Here is an 18144-nt window from a genome sequence, read left to right as displayed (position 1 = left end):
TTAAGCAGGTGTCGCCTTTTCATCCTTGACAAGGTGCTTCTATTCCAATAGCAGATTGAGGCATTTCTGTGAATTATCACAGGTTTTGTGTGGGCTTTTTTGTTTGGTTGGTTTCTTTGTTTGGGGTTTTTTGAGCGCTTTAGGATCCTTTGGGATAAGCAGCTCTATTAAAAAGGCCCATTACTGCTATTAGTAAAGGATGGGGTGCTTTGCATTGGAAGCAAAACCTTAATTGATACACTGCTGACTTCTCCCACAAACTTAAATACCACATAAAATTGATGCATACAGCAGTACCAACCAGTCGCTAATAGTAACTAATCGATATCCAGGTTTTAGGTTTAGTGATGAGGAATGTTTTTTACAAAATCCAAATAATCACAGAATGGTTGGGGTTCGAAGAGACCTCTGAAGACCATCCAGTCCAACCCCCTCACTAAACCAGGTTCACCCTATAAAGACCAATTAATTTCTTGCAAAAATGCAGAGTACATTACACAAATGAAATATGTTTTTTAAGTAAGCGTGCTGTAAAAAATAACGCTAGTTAGATATTTCTGTGCATGTCCTATGCAAAGGGGGCTACAGAAACTTCTGGGTGCCACAAAACCCGGGTTTAGCCCCGCTAGTACCAGGTTTTGTGACCCGGCACAAGTCCCATCCTGCTCCCAGTCCTACTACACCACCTGTAGCCCAGGAATGAATGGCTTTACCCTCTCTGAGGAGCAGGTGTTAACAAATAGGGATAAAAGGAATGATTCTCTAGCAAAAGGACAAAGTCTTATATACAGGCCTAGTACTTAGTTAAGAGAATCCAACAAAAAGCTTGGGAGTGGCAGCCATTTTAGTGAAAGCACAAGAAATTACCCCAAATATTGCAAACCTCGTGTGGGGGGAAGGTAGCGTTTCTGTTGTAACATGAGGCTTTTTGCGCTGTTTTTGCGTGCAGGCATCATGGTGAGTAAGGAGCCCAGCAAATGCTTACTCACCGCCTCAGACAGCGAAGTTGAGCCGGCGGCTTCGCTCGCCCTGGAGATGAAATACGCGCTGGATCCCAACCGGCAGATCAAGAAACGGAACAAAGCCCTCCAGGTGAGATTTAAAGATATCTGCGAGGCCCAGAACGAGCAGAGGGACAAACAGCTGTCCAGCAGCCAGGATCCCGACAAGAGGGAAGCCAAGGCCATCTCCTACAAGACGGCGTATCGCAAGTACATGACGGTGCCCGCCCGGAGGTCCATACCCAACGTCACCAAGAGCACAGGAGTTCAGACTTCACCCGATCTCAAAAAGTGTTACCAGACCTTTCCTCTAGACCGGAAAAAAGGGAATATTCTTAAAAGCGCCTCGACTGTCGACACCTTTAAGGGTCAAAACAACGGGTTTCTCATAGACGCGAAGGACAAGGACGGCGGGAGCTCGGGGGACGCGGCTCAGTGGGGCAGGAAGGGCGGCAGCCTGCAGACGGCCGAGTTCATCTCCCACCTCAACGAGCGCATCAACGCTGAGTCCTGGAGAAGCAGCGATTTGCACAGCTCTCCCAAAGAGTCTCCTCCTCTCCCAAACTCGGCCGACCCCGCTCTGGAGGAGCCGGGCCGCGGGAAGCCGGCGGCGGGGCGGCCGGGGAGCGAGGAGGCCGCGCAGCCCCTCCACGGGAGGGTCTTCAAGACCGAAGTGGCCACCGTTTACTTGCCGTCGGCCGGTTCGCACGCCTCGCAGACCGACCTGCTCGACCTCGCGGCCGAGAGCGAGTGGTCGCCGTGCCCGGCAGCCGAGGAGGACAGAAAGAGGACGGTGCACCTGAACGGTGTTCAGGCGCAGGCGGGAGATGCCCGGCCCTGCGCGGCGCGGGCGCAGTGCCAAGCCACCGAATGTAGCGAACAGACCCTACGGATCGACGTTTCGCCTATGGAGGAGAACCAGCCTTGCCGGGCGGCCGTGGCGGTGAGCGAGGAATGCCAACAAATCGTGCCTCACACGGAAGTTGTGGACTTGAAAGCGCAGCTTCAGATGATGGAGAATTTGATCAGCTCTAGTCAGGAAACCATAAAAGTGCTGTTGGGTGTTATACAGGAGCTAGAGAAAGGAGAAGCTCACAGAGAAGGGTGAGTAGAAGCTTTTTAAATGAGTATGACCTGGTTTTAATGCCTTTTCTAGCAAGTCGGGCCCTTGAATTAGTTCACGTAGGTTTGCGCCCATCGCCGCGCGTTGCCCCACAGCAAACCAAGACCTGACACATGGTGCTTCTCACAAGGACCAGGGTTTGCTGCCTTGACGCAAGTCCAAGGGAAACCCACCAGCGGTACGCACAGATTCACTACCCGCTTGTCCTATGATGTTATTATGTAGTTATTTGTCCTATATATCTTTTCTTGTACCTTTGGTAACGAGCACAGAGCGAGCCGCTCTCCAAACAGGATTAGTGAGGCTGCTTTCACATTAACAACTTGTATTAACCGTGATATCTCACACGGCTTGAAAAGCAGCAGAAAACCCTTAATTCCGTAAGAGACTTACCTTTTTAAGATTAAGGGATATTATTACAACTCTTAATATAATTCCATTAGCGGCATATGAATCTTGTCTGGTTTACTTTCACCTTCTGAATTTTTAATATTTCTTTCGGAAGGAAATTAAATGGAAACTCGGAATATCAAAGCTTTCTTTGCAGTACTCACACTACTCACAACAAACTCCAGCATAAAAAACCCCACAAAATTTCGTTTATCCCTAACTTACGTTACTTAAATCAACCTATAAGGCATTACAAATATTAGCTGATATAACACAGTACGAGCTTTAGTCTTTACCTAAACAGTTCAACCCATCTCTAATGTTACCTTAACAAGCATTTTTCAGACTTACTTGCCTTTAGATCGCTAAACTTTATTCAATAGTGCACCTTAAAATCTGCATGCACTGTTTGTGTTTTTAAATACTTCTGTTATTAAATCATGAGTTGTCAGAAGAAATCTGGATTTTAAAATTAGAAACCAGTAGCTCTTGCTGCTTGAAACAGCACATGTTTTAATTTGAGTCAAAAATGTGCATCTTAAATATGCAATTCAAGCCTTCCTCTAGAAATGCAGAAAACATCTTGTTAATCCTAAAAATTCCAACTGCTTTTCATTAAAACATCATCCTGGCTGTTGGACATTGCTGTCAACACAGCCACAGCATTTTTAGTTTGTTTTACAGCTGGTTACAGTATTTTTAGAACACCTTGTCAAATCCTGGCTCTTCAGACTGGGAAGCTTCTTGATCTAGCTGAAAGCAATACGGGATTAGTGATTTATTGAGTTTTTTAAAAAATATTATCCAGAAAAAGTATTCCTCTGACTTTCTTAACTTAAAGAAACTGTGCCATGCTGCTTGTCAACTCACAAAACATAGAAAAACATCTTTCATCATAACTCATCATCTGATCGTCAAGAACTCTGCGTACACCAACACACGCATCCAACCCCAAAGTCATCTAAAGTCATCTGCTATCAACACCCGTCCTCCCTCCACACACTTATATATCAAGTTTTATCTTTTCCAAAGACAGCAGAGCGACGGGTGCAGCAAATACTTGTTTTTTATTGCCTTCGCATGAGCAGAGCCTTGTAGGGCAGCCAGCATTAGGAGTGTATCCCTGTCCTCAACACAAGAGAGGTCGAGGTCTTGCCCACCTATTGATGGTTGCTCCTGTCTTCAAATAACCCTTCTGAAGTTGCCGCCCTGACAGAGCCGTAGCCAATACCAACCCTAAAATAGCGTAACTATCCATAAACCCCAGTTCTCCAGAATACTTCTGCTGCTTCTTATAGACTTGTGTATCAGATCCTGCAAGATTACACGATATTTGACCAAAAAGAGCCTGTTTATTAGCACTCCTTTATTTTCCCCCCATAGCAATGGTGAAACCACCACCTAAAGATACATCACACATCTTGAAAACTTTTCCAACACACTGTGCTACGTGGAAGAGACAATTAACATGTTTTAATGATTCTTTGACATTAACTGTAACCAGTGGCAGTTACACCAGTGATCAAGGTCTATTATAAGAATTGGAAATAAAATATCTGCGAATGAAAGTGAGATTTCAGATAGCAGGGACACAAAGGATGTAAAGAAGGGGAAGGAGGAAAGGAGGGAGATGCATACGTGCATATTTTCTCCTGTTTCAGGAATTCCTGTATTCCAGATCCTTCTAATTGTCTAGCACCTGGGTGATTTTAATGGAGATGGCACACAGGAGCCCAGCATTATGCTGGGGACATTTCTGTTCTCCACTGATCACATTCCAGAGTGGAAAGAACACTCTGTTCTCCAGCAAAGCACCAATGCATTATTAACACCAAGCCTGTCTTTATCCCTATTTCCCTCAAATTAGACAACTATTTTGATAACAGGGTGTCCCATCCTTTTATTAGGATAATTCTTTCCAATTATTGCATTCACGTCTACGACATTTTTTCCACGGAGACCCACCACTGTGTACGCTGTTCTGTGTCTTCTCTGTTTTAGCGTGTTGATCATTTTTTCCTTTTATAAAGAGGTGTTCGGTCAGTTTATAACAAGAAATTAAAAGTAGTACTAGTGCTATGTCACTTATATGAGTCTTCCATCTGCTAAAGCAAAAAACAACGTTCCGTGTTTATGGCACTCTCTGGTTTTCCTATGTATATTAAATTCCTTCCAATAACATACATCAAGGAACAAATAAAATAACACACTGCTGGTGAAAATAAAAGGAGAGCGAACCCACAGCTAAATCTCTTAATCAGATTTTTCTCCCGTCAAGAAAATCAGTGTTCTTTAAGTGCTGTTGTAGTGCCATGGGACCAGTGCTCAGTGGATTCATTTTCACTAATATGCTGTAGGTCTTGAACTGCTATTACTGCAATTCATCACTAAATGAGTCTATGCCAGCAAAATTGTACCAGCATCTCCGAAGACAGGAGTATCATCCTTTGGGTGAATATCATCTACGCTTACTTTTCAAAATGTCAGTACTACATTATCTGCAATTAGCAACAACATCCAGCGTTCGGCTCTGCTGAAGGGAAAGGGAAAAGCCACCGGAGGAGAAACACGGAGCAGCTCCAACACCCAAATAACCAAATCCAAGATTTTGAGGGTTCACCATGGCCTCGCTCCTCTGACCTGGGGTCAGGCTCCATTTTTTGGTCACAGAATGTAGAATTTGGGCCATCAGGCACTCTGAGATTTTAATGCATTGAATCTATCGAAATAACATAGAGTAGATTTGAGGACGGGGGTTGAAATCATTATCGCTGGCCTGTGACCCACCCCCCCAAGATCCAATGAGACTATTAAAACTCTGTATTTCTTATGTGCATGACTATTTACTAAATCTTTGGCAAAATAGTAATTATAACTTACTATGTGGAAGCATCTACCAAAAAAAATAATCACAGCAAAAGGAATTTGTGTTAACTCATGCGTGAACAGAAGCAACAGAGCTGCAGCTTCAGTTCAGACTTCCAACTCAAAGTTGGAGAAAATATTGAATATTCCGTAATGCAAAGTGCAGCTTTACAACACAAGTTTGATTCCCCAAATGTTTGCTTTACCTACTAGTAAAATATTAGCAATCTATATCAACTATAGACACATTTGTCTGTTTTCAGATACAGTGTGCTCCCTTAAGCCAAATTCTGTTCTGTTTACCTGTATGGCCAGCAGGATTGAAAGCAAAATGCAAGTCAATAATTCCAAAACCTGGCTAACTGCAGTACAGCCTGTGAAATAGTGAACAGAAGATGAACAGATAATCAAAAGTATTTTTTAGCTGGAGAACACTGATGACCTGCCCTTTAAATCCTCACTGTGAGAAGTAATCAGGGCCCTTCTCATTATATAAAAAAATCAGCCATTTCAATAAACAAAGTACTCAATTTGCCACACAAAAATAAGTCACAGCATTTCGACTCTGAGAGGCCAAATGCTACACATTAGACAAGAGTTAAATTAACCTTTTTCAGAGATAATTTATATTCATTTATTAGTCAACTGTGGCTCAGGAATTGAAAGAGCTCTCAACAAACATTCATGGAACAAGCAGTCCCACGCTACTTCAAAGAGGCTTCGAAAGAACACATTCTCATGGACGAGATTTAAATGTCATTTCACATTTTCCAACGAATAAGGGGATATTTGGGTCTCTTATTATTTCGAAGCAGAAAATAAACCAATACAGTGTGTGTCTGGGTGGACATTTGAAGCAAAGAGGAGACGAGAGCATCAACCGAATACTTCTGTCTCAAAAATACTGCAAGAAATCATCCCCAAGGTCACAAGAGCTGAGCGTAAACTTGTCATCCTGGCTTGGAATGACGGGAAAGTCAGATAACCCAAGAAATTATTGCTCAGATTGTTTGCTTTTCTCCTCTTCAAAAGCTACTTCCAAGTCCAGCCCAGATGAAGGCAACAGAGCAAATCAAGGTAGTAACAACCTCTTCTGTTTAACTCAACCCATCAACACACACGAGCCAATACTCTTAAACACAAGGGAGTTCCTTATGTCACATAAGGAGAAAAGAAAGTGTGGAGAGCTCTGAAAGCTTTGGAAGCCGCAGAAACGACAGGACTTGGTTTCATTTCGGATCCCCTCCCACTTTGGTTTTTGTTTTGCTTTTTCAATTAGACGTGGCAAAGGAAATGTTCAAGAAAATCATCTCTAAGAGAAAACCCGGACATGGAGGGATGCAATAGATAGATAAACTTAACAGTAGAAGACAGCTGGACTACAAACAAATATATGAAAACCATGAAAAAGGCAACAAATTCCATCTGTGATGCATGAATGTTATGATCTACTGAGTGCCACCAGGTTTTAAGAGACTGCAACAGCAGTCCCTTGGAACAGGACTACAATAATTAGCTTTATTTTCAACTCTGATCTTTACACACATCCATTTTGCTTGTCCTTTGGAGGGGTCTCATTCATTTTGACTATACCAGAGACCATGTCCTAAATTCTTATTTCTTTATCCTCCCTACCATTGTCACTGCAGGCAGACACAGAAATCTCTTTGGATGTATCTTCTTTAGTCAAGGAAAAGAAGCAACTTTTGTGCAAATCAGTATTTTGAGGATCTCATGACCCTTGGGCCAGGGGATGGTTGGGTGGAGGGTTTTTTCAGATTCTAATTAATATATACCATTTTTTCTGCTTTTTCCACAAAGATCAGTCTTGGAGTGAACCATTTGACTACTGTAGCAGCAGTTTTTATGTTCTAGTTCCAACAGCAGCAGAACACCCCTCTCTTCCTTTTCTTACAGCTGCTCATACAACTACTCCCTCTCTTTTTGTAAGTATACAGTTAATTCTAATTATTAATAGCTGAACTGTCAGGCTTCATCATTGCCCAAAAGGCGTGTGCCAGAGGTCTTCAACGAGCAAACAACGATGAACAAAAATGACAAGTGAACTGTTGGCAACAACCAGTACGTGGAATAAACATTAAACAAACAAAAAAGATTAACATCGTGCTTTAATGAAGTTACTTGATCTTAATGCTTACTCTGTTTTCTCAAAAAGATCACACTAGGAATATTCCGAGTCTCAGAACATATAACTAAGTTTGCTGATATATTCCAGCTCTTCATCATACTACACAGGCACAATTTGAAGAAAAAGTATTTCAAAAGTAATTTGATTTATACCCAGTTGCTACTCAGACTTGAGAAACAAGATGAAATATCATTCGCCACCTCCCCATTTCAGCAGCGTTCGGCAGCACTTCAGGCTCTGAAGTGAAATTAAAGTTCAAGACTTTTCCATCGGATTGGCAGCAGTGACATAAAGGCCAGGAAAAGCAAATTTCCACCATTCAAATCTGGAAACATTGGTGAAGTCTTATAAAGAACAATTAAAAGTATAAGCAGACAACATACTTGCTAAATATTATACATTAATCTGAATTACTGCGGATCATAAGGGAAGCTTATCCAACTGTCACCGAGTAATCCAAATTATATACCTGCGAGGAGAGTCTTCCTGCTAAAATCAGTCTTTTAAAGAGGATGTTATTTAGGTACTGAATTACCAGTTTTCTCTTTACACAATTAGAGTAATCCTTTAATAACTGCATTTTGACTGTCGGTAGTATTAGAATCTAAAGAGACAGAGCCATGAGCCAGGCACCGATCCAGTCGTGTAAAAATGTGACAAAATGAGCTTTATAGTCTCAAATTTCTCACTGTTGTTTGTTCGCTGAGAGATTAATCCCCAGATTTCTAGCTGACACTTCCTTCTGAGCCCTTGTGCCTACACAAAGATGTACTGGGGGAAAAATGCATTTGAACCTTGGACAATTGTCGTAAGAACACTTGTCTGAAGGGGGCATTTTGTTTTTCAACTGTTGAGGCTCCTGGGTGCCGGAATTAAGACATAAACATGCAGTTCAGTCTTCAAAACCTCCTCTGCAACACATTCAGAGAACTGAGGGTCAACAAGCATCACAGCCTATGAAGAGTTGAGCTGGGTTCAAATATTAGTATCTGTGGACTGTTTCAGAAACCAGAGGAGAACATCGTTTCATTGAGGAGCTCCTGGGCACTCTGTCCATCCTCCCCGTGTGCCACTGCTGGGGTTAATTGCAGACCCAGTAACTCTTCTGAGCTCAGACCCTGGAAAAACTCCAGCTCTACGCCTTTTTGTCACTCTTTATGGCTTCAATTGCAAATACAGAGGAATTTTCAAGATACATGAGTGAAGACATAACCAAGTTAAAACATGCAGAGCAGTCCAACACACAGGCACCTGTTTGCGGCCTGCAGCTGGCATCGAACCATTTTTACCACGATATAAGCAAACACTTAAAAAAGCAGCAGTTTAACAGAATACTTAAACAAAGCCTGGCAATTCAGAACTTTTCTGCAGCAGTTTATTGCGCCGGTTTGTTTTTGCACCTCAAAGAGCAGCAGCGCAGGGATGAGCTGTGCCGTGGGGCAACGTCCCTTCCCAAAGCAGGGTGGGAATCGCTCCAAATGGTGCTTTAACCCTCTTTTACTAACCAGATGGAGGATGTTTTTCACCACATCACGTGCTGCGTGAACAAACCAGAAGAGGACAAACAGCACTGTGTTGCCTATACTATTTTTTTCTCCTATAATTTTTTTCTCTTGGTTCCAATATCCTGAGAAGACACAAAGAAGCTGAGTGTGGTCTAATAATTCATCAGCACGAGAGACTGGATTGTAGCGATGAGCAGAAGTATTTTAACATTAACAAGGTAATTTACACTCGGGAATAGTTCAGCCTGGCATAACTTAGGTCATTTCTTTGGTAAACGCAGAGATTTACCTATTTCTTCATCATCCAGACAAGCTCAGGAAAAAATGCCCAGGGATGGGACTTCTCTGAGCATCTGCATACAAAGCTCAAGCAAACACCAAACTGCTGCTCTATGGATCCTCCTGCGCTGCAGTAAAAATCTCAAACTACCATTATTTAAGGAAATGAGAAAATAGAAAACACCGAGACCTGCGAAAAGTTATTCAAGCTGCAACAGCAAGAGTCCAGCACTTGCAGGGTCCTTCCTGCTGGTTTTTGTTCCATGCAATTCCCCATCCTTCATGCGAGTACCACACAACCAGCAAGATCCGTGGCCAGCAATCATACTCCATATCCTTAATTTGCTGCTACTGTGTAGTATTTAGAATTCTAAACAAGCTCTTTGGTTTGCATATAGTATGGTGGACACATTGTTGTAAGCTGGTATAGGCTTATATGTGTAGTACACACAGAGTATTTGAGCTCACACTAAAATAGCAATCACTTCAAAATGATGAAGAAATAACACCAACTTCTTATTTCTCCCATCTTCCCACCTCTATAGAAACAATGCCTGTTAGTAGGCTTCTTCATTTAAAAATCCGAGTCCAGCAAAAGCCAAGGTGTTGTGTTTTAATACAGTTATTCACCCATAAATGCACTAATAGTTCACGCCTATGAAACACCCTTTGGTCCGACCGCTTGAGAGGATTTAATTTGCATTAAAACCATGCAGTTATGAATCTCGGTGCCGCGGCTGACAAAGGTTGATTAGCCACAGCGCAGGGAGGTGAATAATCACTCGGTAACTGGGAAAATTCAGCTCGGGGTGAATCGGTGTCCAAAAAATGGCATGCAGGAGGAATTCATTTTAAAATTTGGGGGTGGAAGAGCAATAGGACCTGGGTAGAGGAAGGCAACACGCTGCAGGAAAAGGTGATGCTGAGCTGATGCCGAGCTGCGGGTTCACAGGTCTCGGGTTAATGATGCTCTGAGGTCGGGAGAAAATCACAACAAGAGATTTCGAGTGCGAGGGGTAAAGGGACAGACCCCGTCCCAGCGAAACTGCTGCTGTGTGCTCCCTGATAGCCCATCAGAGCGCTGAGACCTAAGAATTACACGCCAGCAATACAGCTGCTGCTCAGCTAGAGCAAATAAATTCCCTGAATTATTATTATTAATAGAAAGAGTTGACATTTTAATTATCCTCCTGATTTTTCTGATGAGACGGAGGCACAAATATTCAAGAGAGATGCCGGACTTTGTGTGCACCTAATTCCTGTAAGATTTTGTGATCTCACCTGAAACACATTTTTAACTTTATTTTTTTTAATCACTAGACATCCCTATTAATTTTTTAAGCACTTCACTCCCTGACTAACCTCAAGATAATATAAAATGTATTTACAGGGTGAAAGCACTTGAATTGCTGTCGTGGGAGTCATGCCATACACCCACAGTGCAAATACCTCAAAAAGAAAATTAGTCATCTGCTTCCAACTGTCAGGATTCAGGAAAAGACAACAAACTACTGGCTTGGAAACAGCCTGAAAAAATCTCACCACTGAGCTTCTGCACATTTCAAAGTATTTGCAGAAAGCAAATGAATAGTATCAGCCCTGTAATAACAAGACAGGGAAAAAAAAGCAGAAAAAAGATTCTGATATTATTTTAGAGCATCAGAAGATTTCTGCTGTCAGTTAAAACAACCTTTAAAAAATGAGTTAGTGAATCTGTGCAGTTTTTCTTTTCACAGAGTCAATGGCTGGGGTTGAAGGGACCTCTGGAGATCATCCAGTCCAACCCAGCTGCTAATGCAGGGTCACAGAGCAGATCACACAGGGTCGTGTCCAGGCAGGCTTGAATGTCTCCAGAGAGAGACATACTTGTCCCCACCGTGACAACGAGGGTCTTCCCAGCTCTTTTGGTGACAACCAGAGGCCGCCTGGCCGTGCTGAGCGGGAGGAACTGCTCTTTGGTCCATCCAATGTGTTGCTGCCCAGCCCGGGGCTGCCTGAGCTCATGGGCTGTCCCTTTGCCTCGGAGACAAGAAAAGTGTTGTCACTGAGGTTTCACACAGAATCCCAGAATGTCAGGGGTTGAAGGGCCCTGGAAAGCTCATCCAGTGCAATCCCCCATGGAGCAGGAACACCCAGCTGAGGTTCCACAGGAAGGTGTCCAGGCGGGTTTGAATGTCTGCAGAGAAGGAGACTCCACAACCCCCCTGGGCAGCCTGGGCCAGGCTCTGCCACCCTCACCATCAAGAAGTTTCTGCTCAAATTTAAGTGGAACCTCTTGTGTTCCAGTTTGAACCCATTACCCCTTGTTGTCACCAAGAAGAGCCTGGCTCCATCCTCCTGACACTGCCCCTTTCCATATTGATCCCCATGAATGAGTCCCCCCTCAGTCTCCTCTTCTCCAGCTCCAGAGCCCCAGCTCCCTCAGCCTTTCCTCACACGGGAGATGCTCCACTCCCTTCAGCATCTTGGTGGCTGCACTGGACTCTCTCCAGCAGTTCCCTGTCCTTCTGGAGCTGAGGGGCCACAACTGGACACAATATTCCAGGTGTGGTCTCCCCAGGGCAGAGTAGAGGGCCAGGAGAACCTCTCTGGACCTATTTAATCCTCACATAGTAGTTACTTAAAGACAACCACCCCACTGATGCTGACCATCAGGGATCTAAGCTAAGGAAGAAAGGATAAGCATAGAATCATTTTGCTTGGCAAAGATCCTCAAAGTCATCGTGTCCAGCTGTTAACCCAGCACTGGCACTGCCCCATGTCCCTGAGAACCTCATCTACTCATGTTTTAAACCCCTCCAGGGATGGTGACTCCAGCACTGCCCTGGGCAGCCTGTTCCAATGCCCCACAGCCCTTTCCAAGAAGAAATTTTTCCTAATATCCAATCTAAACCTCCCCTGGTGCCACTTGAGGCCATAACGTTGCATCTAAGCACCCCGTTCCTCTGGTGCCACGACAGTCGGACCAGGGACACGCAGCTGGTGTTGCTGGGACTTGGTGAGCGCCCCCAGCTCCCAACATACCCCAGAAACAAAGTGGTTTGTGCTTGAGCTCTGCACCCTGGGATTTCACACAAGAACATGGCCCATGTTCATGAGAAGACACACCAAGGGTGCTCCCAGGGCTTGTACTGGGGAATCAAATCAGCAAAGGAAAAATCCTTAGGGAAAAGGCAAGAAAAAACCAACCAAACAACACCGCCACAAACACCAAACCCCAACAAGCCCCTGAAATGCATGAAACATTTCAACATTTGCATCCATCTGTAGACATCAAACAAAACCACCTCATGATAATTGCTCAAAGCACAACACTATTTTTTTATTTTTATCAGGTTGCACTGCTATAATCTATAAATGAGAACTGCTAATTGGTTAACTATGAACATAATGAGACACAGCAGCAGTAAGGCTAAAACATTTTCCCCGCTGGTCTATTGGGCAAGTGATTTTTCAGGACATTTTGAGTTGAGCCAAAGGCTGGCCCGAGGTGTTGTATACCTGTACATACCTGCTGGCTTGACAGCGGAATACAAGTTCTGAAGGGAGACAGAGGCAGATTTAATCCAACAGAAACATGATTTTGCTGGTAGAAATGCATTTATGAGGCTTTCCATTGAGCTACAATGGCAAATCTTTCCTAGGTTAGACTAAACCTATATGGCTCAGCAGGATTTATTCTGATGTGCAAAACATATACAAGTGATTTTCCTGCAGTTTACCCAGCTAAAACATGACTCAAGTCATAAGGACATCTAAAACACATGTGACCCTATAAAGCCATCTTATTCTGCCAAAAGGCAAATTATGTTAATAGCAAGTAGGGATAATTTTATCTTGAAGCATAGTTATTAGCAATATTAGCTCTGTAATACTTTACAATAGGAAACAAAGGCTTTGGGAAGTTCTCCACCAGACTATTTATTTTTAAACCATTATTCTGTACAGACAGGTACCATTAGCGTGTTTAACCAGCTACGCTATAAATAGTCTGTGCATGGCAATATAATACCGGTTTACACAAAGGCTGCAGGAGAACCACGGCCCACACTCGCACAGCTACTCAGTGCGGCCAGAACTGTCACTTCAAAACCACTTCAAAGCCCTCCTTAAGATAATTTGTTTCACTCTATTTTAATAAAAAACATCCACAAAAGAAAGATTCTTGAGGTCTGTTTATCCTCCTTGTTGGCGGCAACACATCAAAAGTGCGATGAACATCAGTATCATCTAAAGAGCATAAACACACTCAGAAGCGCAGCCACTTCTGTAAAATCACGCCATTAAGTAACTCAGTTAATGTGAAGTATCCCCTGCATCCAAAAGATAAGGGAAGACACCCAGAGCTATCCTTGCAAATCACTTGGTAAGATTTTCTTTGTTTTTAATAGATGTCCAGGATACTTGAATTAGTGCCCCTTCGCTAGCTACCTACTGAATAGGGAAAAAAATCAGCATATACAGATCTAAGATTCCCTCAGCTCACTGAGGTCTCTAATTTATGTGAGCAAAAAACTACTGAAATGCAAAGAAGATTTGCATGTTACAGTTGGTATTTTCAAAAAAGAGCCTCGAGCAGGTGCACGAATTCGGCATTTCACAGGGATTTACAGGGTGTCATTCCCTGAGGCTGCTCTGAAAATTGCAGCCTATTATTAGTTACTGCCAGTCCATGTCAGCAAAACGGTTGCTCTTCATTATAATATTTTAATACTTGGAAGTGTTAATTGAGGTTAAGCTCAGGTTGTGCCAGGAATGCTGAAAGAAATGCAATAAAGTGAAGGCCTCCTGAAAATAATATGCAATGTAGGCAGCGAGCATACGTCAAAAATGGAGTATGGAGATGAGAAACCCTTCCCAAGGTGACACAGCCAAGTCCATGCAGATGCACCAACACAACGAACTTATAGCCATCCTTTCTGTACAACCTGATCCACATAACACAGGAGACTAACCATGGCCATCTGTGCATGTAAATAGAAAATACAAGATGTAAGGTAACAAAGAATGAAGCTGCTTCTTAGTCTATATCAAAACATGTTAGATACTAAAGTAGTATGAAGCACAGTAATAATATGAATAGATTATAGTATATGCATTCAGTCCATTCCTTGCAGAGGAGCATGCATCCCATCAAACCAAGAATGAACAGTGCCACGTTTAGTTTTTATATTGATAGGATTGCAAAAAAGAAAAAAAGAATAAAATCACACTCAAGTCTATTTTCTTTAGTGGTTTTGGAAATAAAAAAATAAATCATAAAGGAGTGCAGGTTCTAGCTAATTACGCAGAAAGCAATCTAATTAAACCCAAATATTTCCTTCAGCATCCACAAGATGAATATTCTTCCAAAATTAGAACATCTTTCTTATCTTACTTACTATGATCCCTGAGGAAAAAACACAATCACAGAATGTTAGGGATTGGAAGGGACCTCAAAAGATCAGGAGGGAGTTGCTGATCAGTAGTGGGAAGTGGGGTCTTACTCATGGAAGTCAGAAGTAGATGTCAAGAATGAACTTGTCATGGTAAAGATGCCAAGTGCTGCCCTCTGACTGCACCCCCCATCTTAATACCAGCTGATCTGTCCTGTAAAGCAGAGGCCTTTAGAATCAGAGAATCCTTTTGGTTGGACAAGGACTTTAAGATCATCAAGACCAACCATTAACTCAGCACTGTCAAGGCCATCAGTGCCCCGTGTCCTGAGAACCTCATGTCCATCTGTCCAGCCCTCCAGGGATGGTGGCTCCAGCACTGTCCTGGGCAGCCTGTTCCAATGCCCCACAGCCCCTTGGGGAAGAAATTGTTCCCCAGATCCAACCTCAACCTCCCCTGGCACAACTTGAGACCATTTTCTCTCGCCCTGTCACTTGTTACTTGGGAAATACAGTCCCCTTTCAAGATCAATGCACCTTTCCTGGCCATGGTGCACAACAGCTTTGTCACATCTTTACAAACACAAAGGCACAAAATACTTTTGTGCAAGTGCCAAATGCTGCACGACGTTTTAGGAGACCTGAAGTGCACGATCCACACTGCAGCACAAACATGGAAAACTCCAGGTTGAGGAGGCCAGGAGACAGAGATGACAACCAGAAGGGCAAAAATCAACAACCTCTCGTTTAACATCCATGATTTTTGGTCACACCTCGGTACCAAAAATGTAATTAGATCTACATTTCCCTTGAAGGCTGATGGATTTTCTTCTTCCCAAGAGCAACGAGGCATCACGGGCACATCCGGACCCCAACACAGCAGCTTAACCACCCAATGGGTCAGCACAACCTCGCCATGGTCAACTTTAACCTTCATGAAGAATGGATTAAAAAAGGGAGACACTGAATCAAGTTAGAAAATGGAATACTACTTAAACTGATGAGGTGTTCCCAAAACCAAGATTAGTAAAATGAGCTGCAAGGCTTAATGCTGAGATTAGTTTTACATGAAGTGCGTTGCCCGCAGGAGTCGTAGCTTGGGGGAACTCCTGCCTCCAAGGCATCTCATTCCGTGTAAAGTGAATTATTCCACTTTGGATCTAAACCAGACCAAAACCAACTTTTGTTTCTCTTAGGAATCTTTGCTCCGTGAAAAACTTCACATTTCACAGGATTTACTCTTCCAGGAAAACACCAACTCATTTAGCAATGAAGTTACTGCTCTGAGCTCTTCTACAGTGGAATATCCTTATCCAAAACACTCCATCTCATAAGGAAAACGTAAACACCCAGAACTCTGGCCTCCTGAACCCAGTATCCAGACTGTGCTAATAAACTGTTTCTAGTGGTTTACACTGATACGAAGCTCCATTTTTCAGTAAGTGAGCAGAGCAGATCAAATTCACTGCCTCACGTTCACATGGCAACGCTACGCCCATAGTAAAACCCTCACTGGCATGAAGTAGATGAATTCCATGCAAGTGTTTATGTAGATAATTATGTCAAAACACGACAGTCAAAGTCCAAAGCCCTTGGGTATCAACAAGAGAATTCTTTCATGAAGAGTTTAATTTATATAGAAATAATTGAATTTACAGTGCACCAACACTCAGCACAGCACAGTCCTAAATAGCTCTCCAAGTGCCCTCTGGAAACCAAACACTGTGATGCCGCGTGGGGTTCTTGGGGCTTACAAAGAATTCTAACTCATAAGATGGCTCAGAGCAGGCAACGTTGCTAAATCCGTAGTTTAAAAGGAAAATCATCTCCGAAAAGCTGAAAATACTCAATACGGAAAATGATGCTTTAAGAAAAACTCATCATAAATTACATATTAATTTTAATGAAAATTCCGTGTACAAAAAAAGTATTTGCATACCTTAAAAAAACCTGTAAATTAAATTGACCGAGTCAGAGACAATAGGCGAGTAAACTAAGAGCACTGACTTCTAACCAGAGCGTGATGGGGCAGCTGTAGGCTCGGTGAGTACGGGAAATGTTATTTAAATGGCATTTTCTGCCTTATAAGACACAAGCATCCCTACAACAACACACCTTCAGACCTCATTGTTGAGGGACAGAATTCTTCAAGTAGATGCCATTTTCCAGTATTATGTTCTATACGTCCACCGATACCTAGGTAAAGCCTCGTGTATTTCAGAAAGCTGAAAAAACCCCAGCAAACCAGCAGCTTTATGGAAACGGTCCACGTAACTTGGTTTCCTTGTTGTTTTCCCCTTTAATTTACAAAAGTACACCAATTCTTATGTTCTTCTTGCCGTCATTAGACTAATTTTCCAAAATCATTTCAGTGAAGCTGATTACGCCGGTTTTGATCCTGTTTTCCTAATGGCTACATTTCTGTATGCAATATTTAAGTTCTAAACAAAAATCCTCATGTTCTGATTTCTACAAAAGGGATCACAGAAGGCAAAAACATATTAAAATAATTACTTTTTAATGACCTTGTGTTCTTGTCTTTGTAGGCTTTCATATCGGACTGGTCAAGACACGGCTAATTGCGACACATGCAGGAACAGTGCATGTATTATCTATAGGTAAGTTAAAAATATCAATATTCCCACTTCTTCCTAAGTGTAAGTAATGATTTATTCACTAATGCAAGATCAATTGCTGGCCTTGATTTTTCCATAACACAAAACCGGTTTGAAAACAGAAAATCAGTTTGACTTCACTAAATTAATAATATTCAACAAGTGTAACTATTCGGATCAAGAATAGATGGGGTGAGGTTCATTTTCACCTAGATGGAAAGATTCAGCATTTTCTGTCCAACAAGTCAGCATACGTCAAATTGATTTCTGTAGCGGGAACTACTGGATTCAGAAAGTGATTTTAAGAGAGAGACTTTATAGCAAAGAGAACCTGATAAAATCTAGGCGGATTTATTGGAAAATGACACCGCTACCCAGGGGTTTATATGCTTTTGTATTAGTGAAGAAGTTTTAAGAAGTGCAGGGAAAATATGTCCTGTCCAACACAAACAGCACCACGAACTTTAAATGAGATGTTTGCCGTGAAGGTGGATGGTTCTGTAAGGTGAAGACAAGTTTGCTCATGGTCAAATGGATAAAAGAATTACAAACTGCTTAAAGGTTTTGTTAAAGATTGCTTTGTACCCGCAATAATCAAGAACAGATGGAAATCCCTGGAGTTTGCTCACTGCAAACAGACCAGGTGCAAAAGGTGAAAGGATATCGCTTCTTATTTCTCTAAAGCAGAGGTTCCCCTCCTAAAATTCATCAGCCAGGAGATCCATTTAGGCAGGTGCTTTATTCTGGGGAAGGAATAACAGGCGGTGGGCATGACGTGAAGCCATCCTGCGTCTGATGGTGTGTTTCATACTGACAACTTAATTGTCCTCCTCCATTAGCGT

General features: G+C 42.6%; 2 protein-coding genes across 4 annotated transcripts in view; one reads left to right on the top strand and one right to left on the bottom strand.

Annotated features, from left to right (window-relative positions):
- DOCK1 (dedicator of cytokinesis 1) overlaps nucleotides 1-18144 on the bottom strand; it is a 277211-nt gene that overhangs the window by 158358 nt on the left and 100709 nt on the right. The window lies entirely within an intron of this gene.
- The window catches only part of INSYN2A (inhibitory synaptic factor 2A), a 42660-nt gene that overhangs the window by 13419 nt on the left and 11097 nt on the right, over nucleotides 1-18144 (top strand). For both annotated transcript variants that reach the window (XR_010651796.2, XM_065844009.2), the window contains exons 2-3: nucleotides 950-2105; nucleotides 17234-17305. Coding sequence is in view for 1 of the 2 variants with exons in the window: in XM_065844009.2 (XP_065700081.1) it covers nucleotides 955-2105; nucleotides 17234-17305 (1223 nt within the window). In the remaining variant the exon portion in view is untranslated. The remainder of the gene's footprint in view (nucleotides 1-949; nucleotides 2106-17233; nucleotides 17306-18144) is intronic.

Source organism: Patagioenas fasciata, chromosome 8, assembly GCF_037038585.1.
Source record: "Patagioenas fasciata isolate bPatFas1 chromosome 8, bPatFas1.hap1, whole genome shotgun sequence".
Taxonomy (NCBI): Eukaryota; Metazoa; Chordata; class Aves; order Columbiformes; family Columbidae; genus Patagioenas; species Patagioenas fasciata.
Note: the sequence above shows the minus strand (reverse complement) of the source record. Positions and strands in the feature narration are given on the sequence as shown.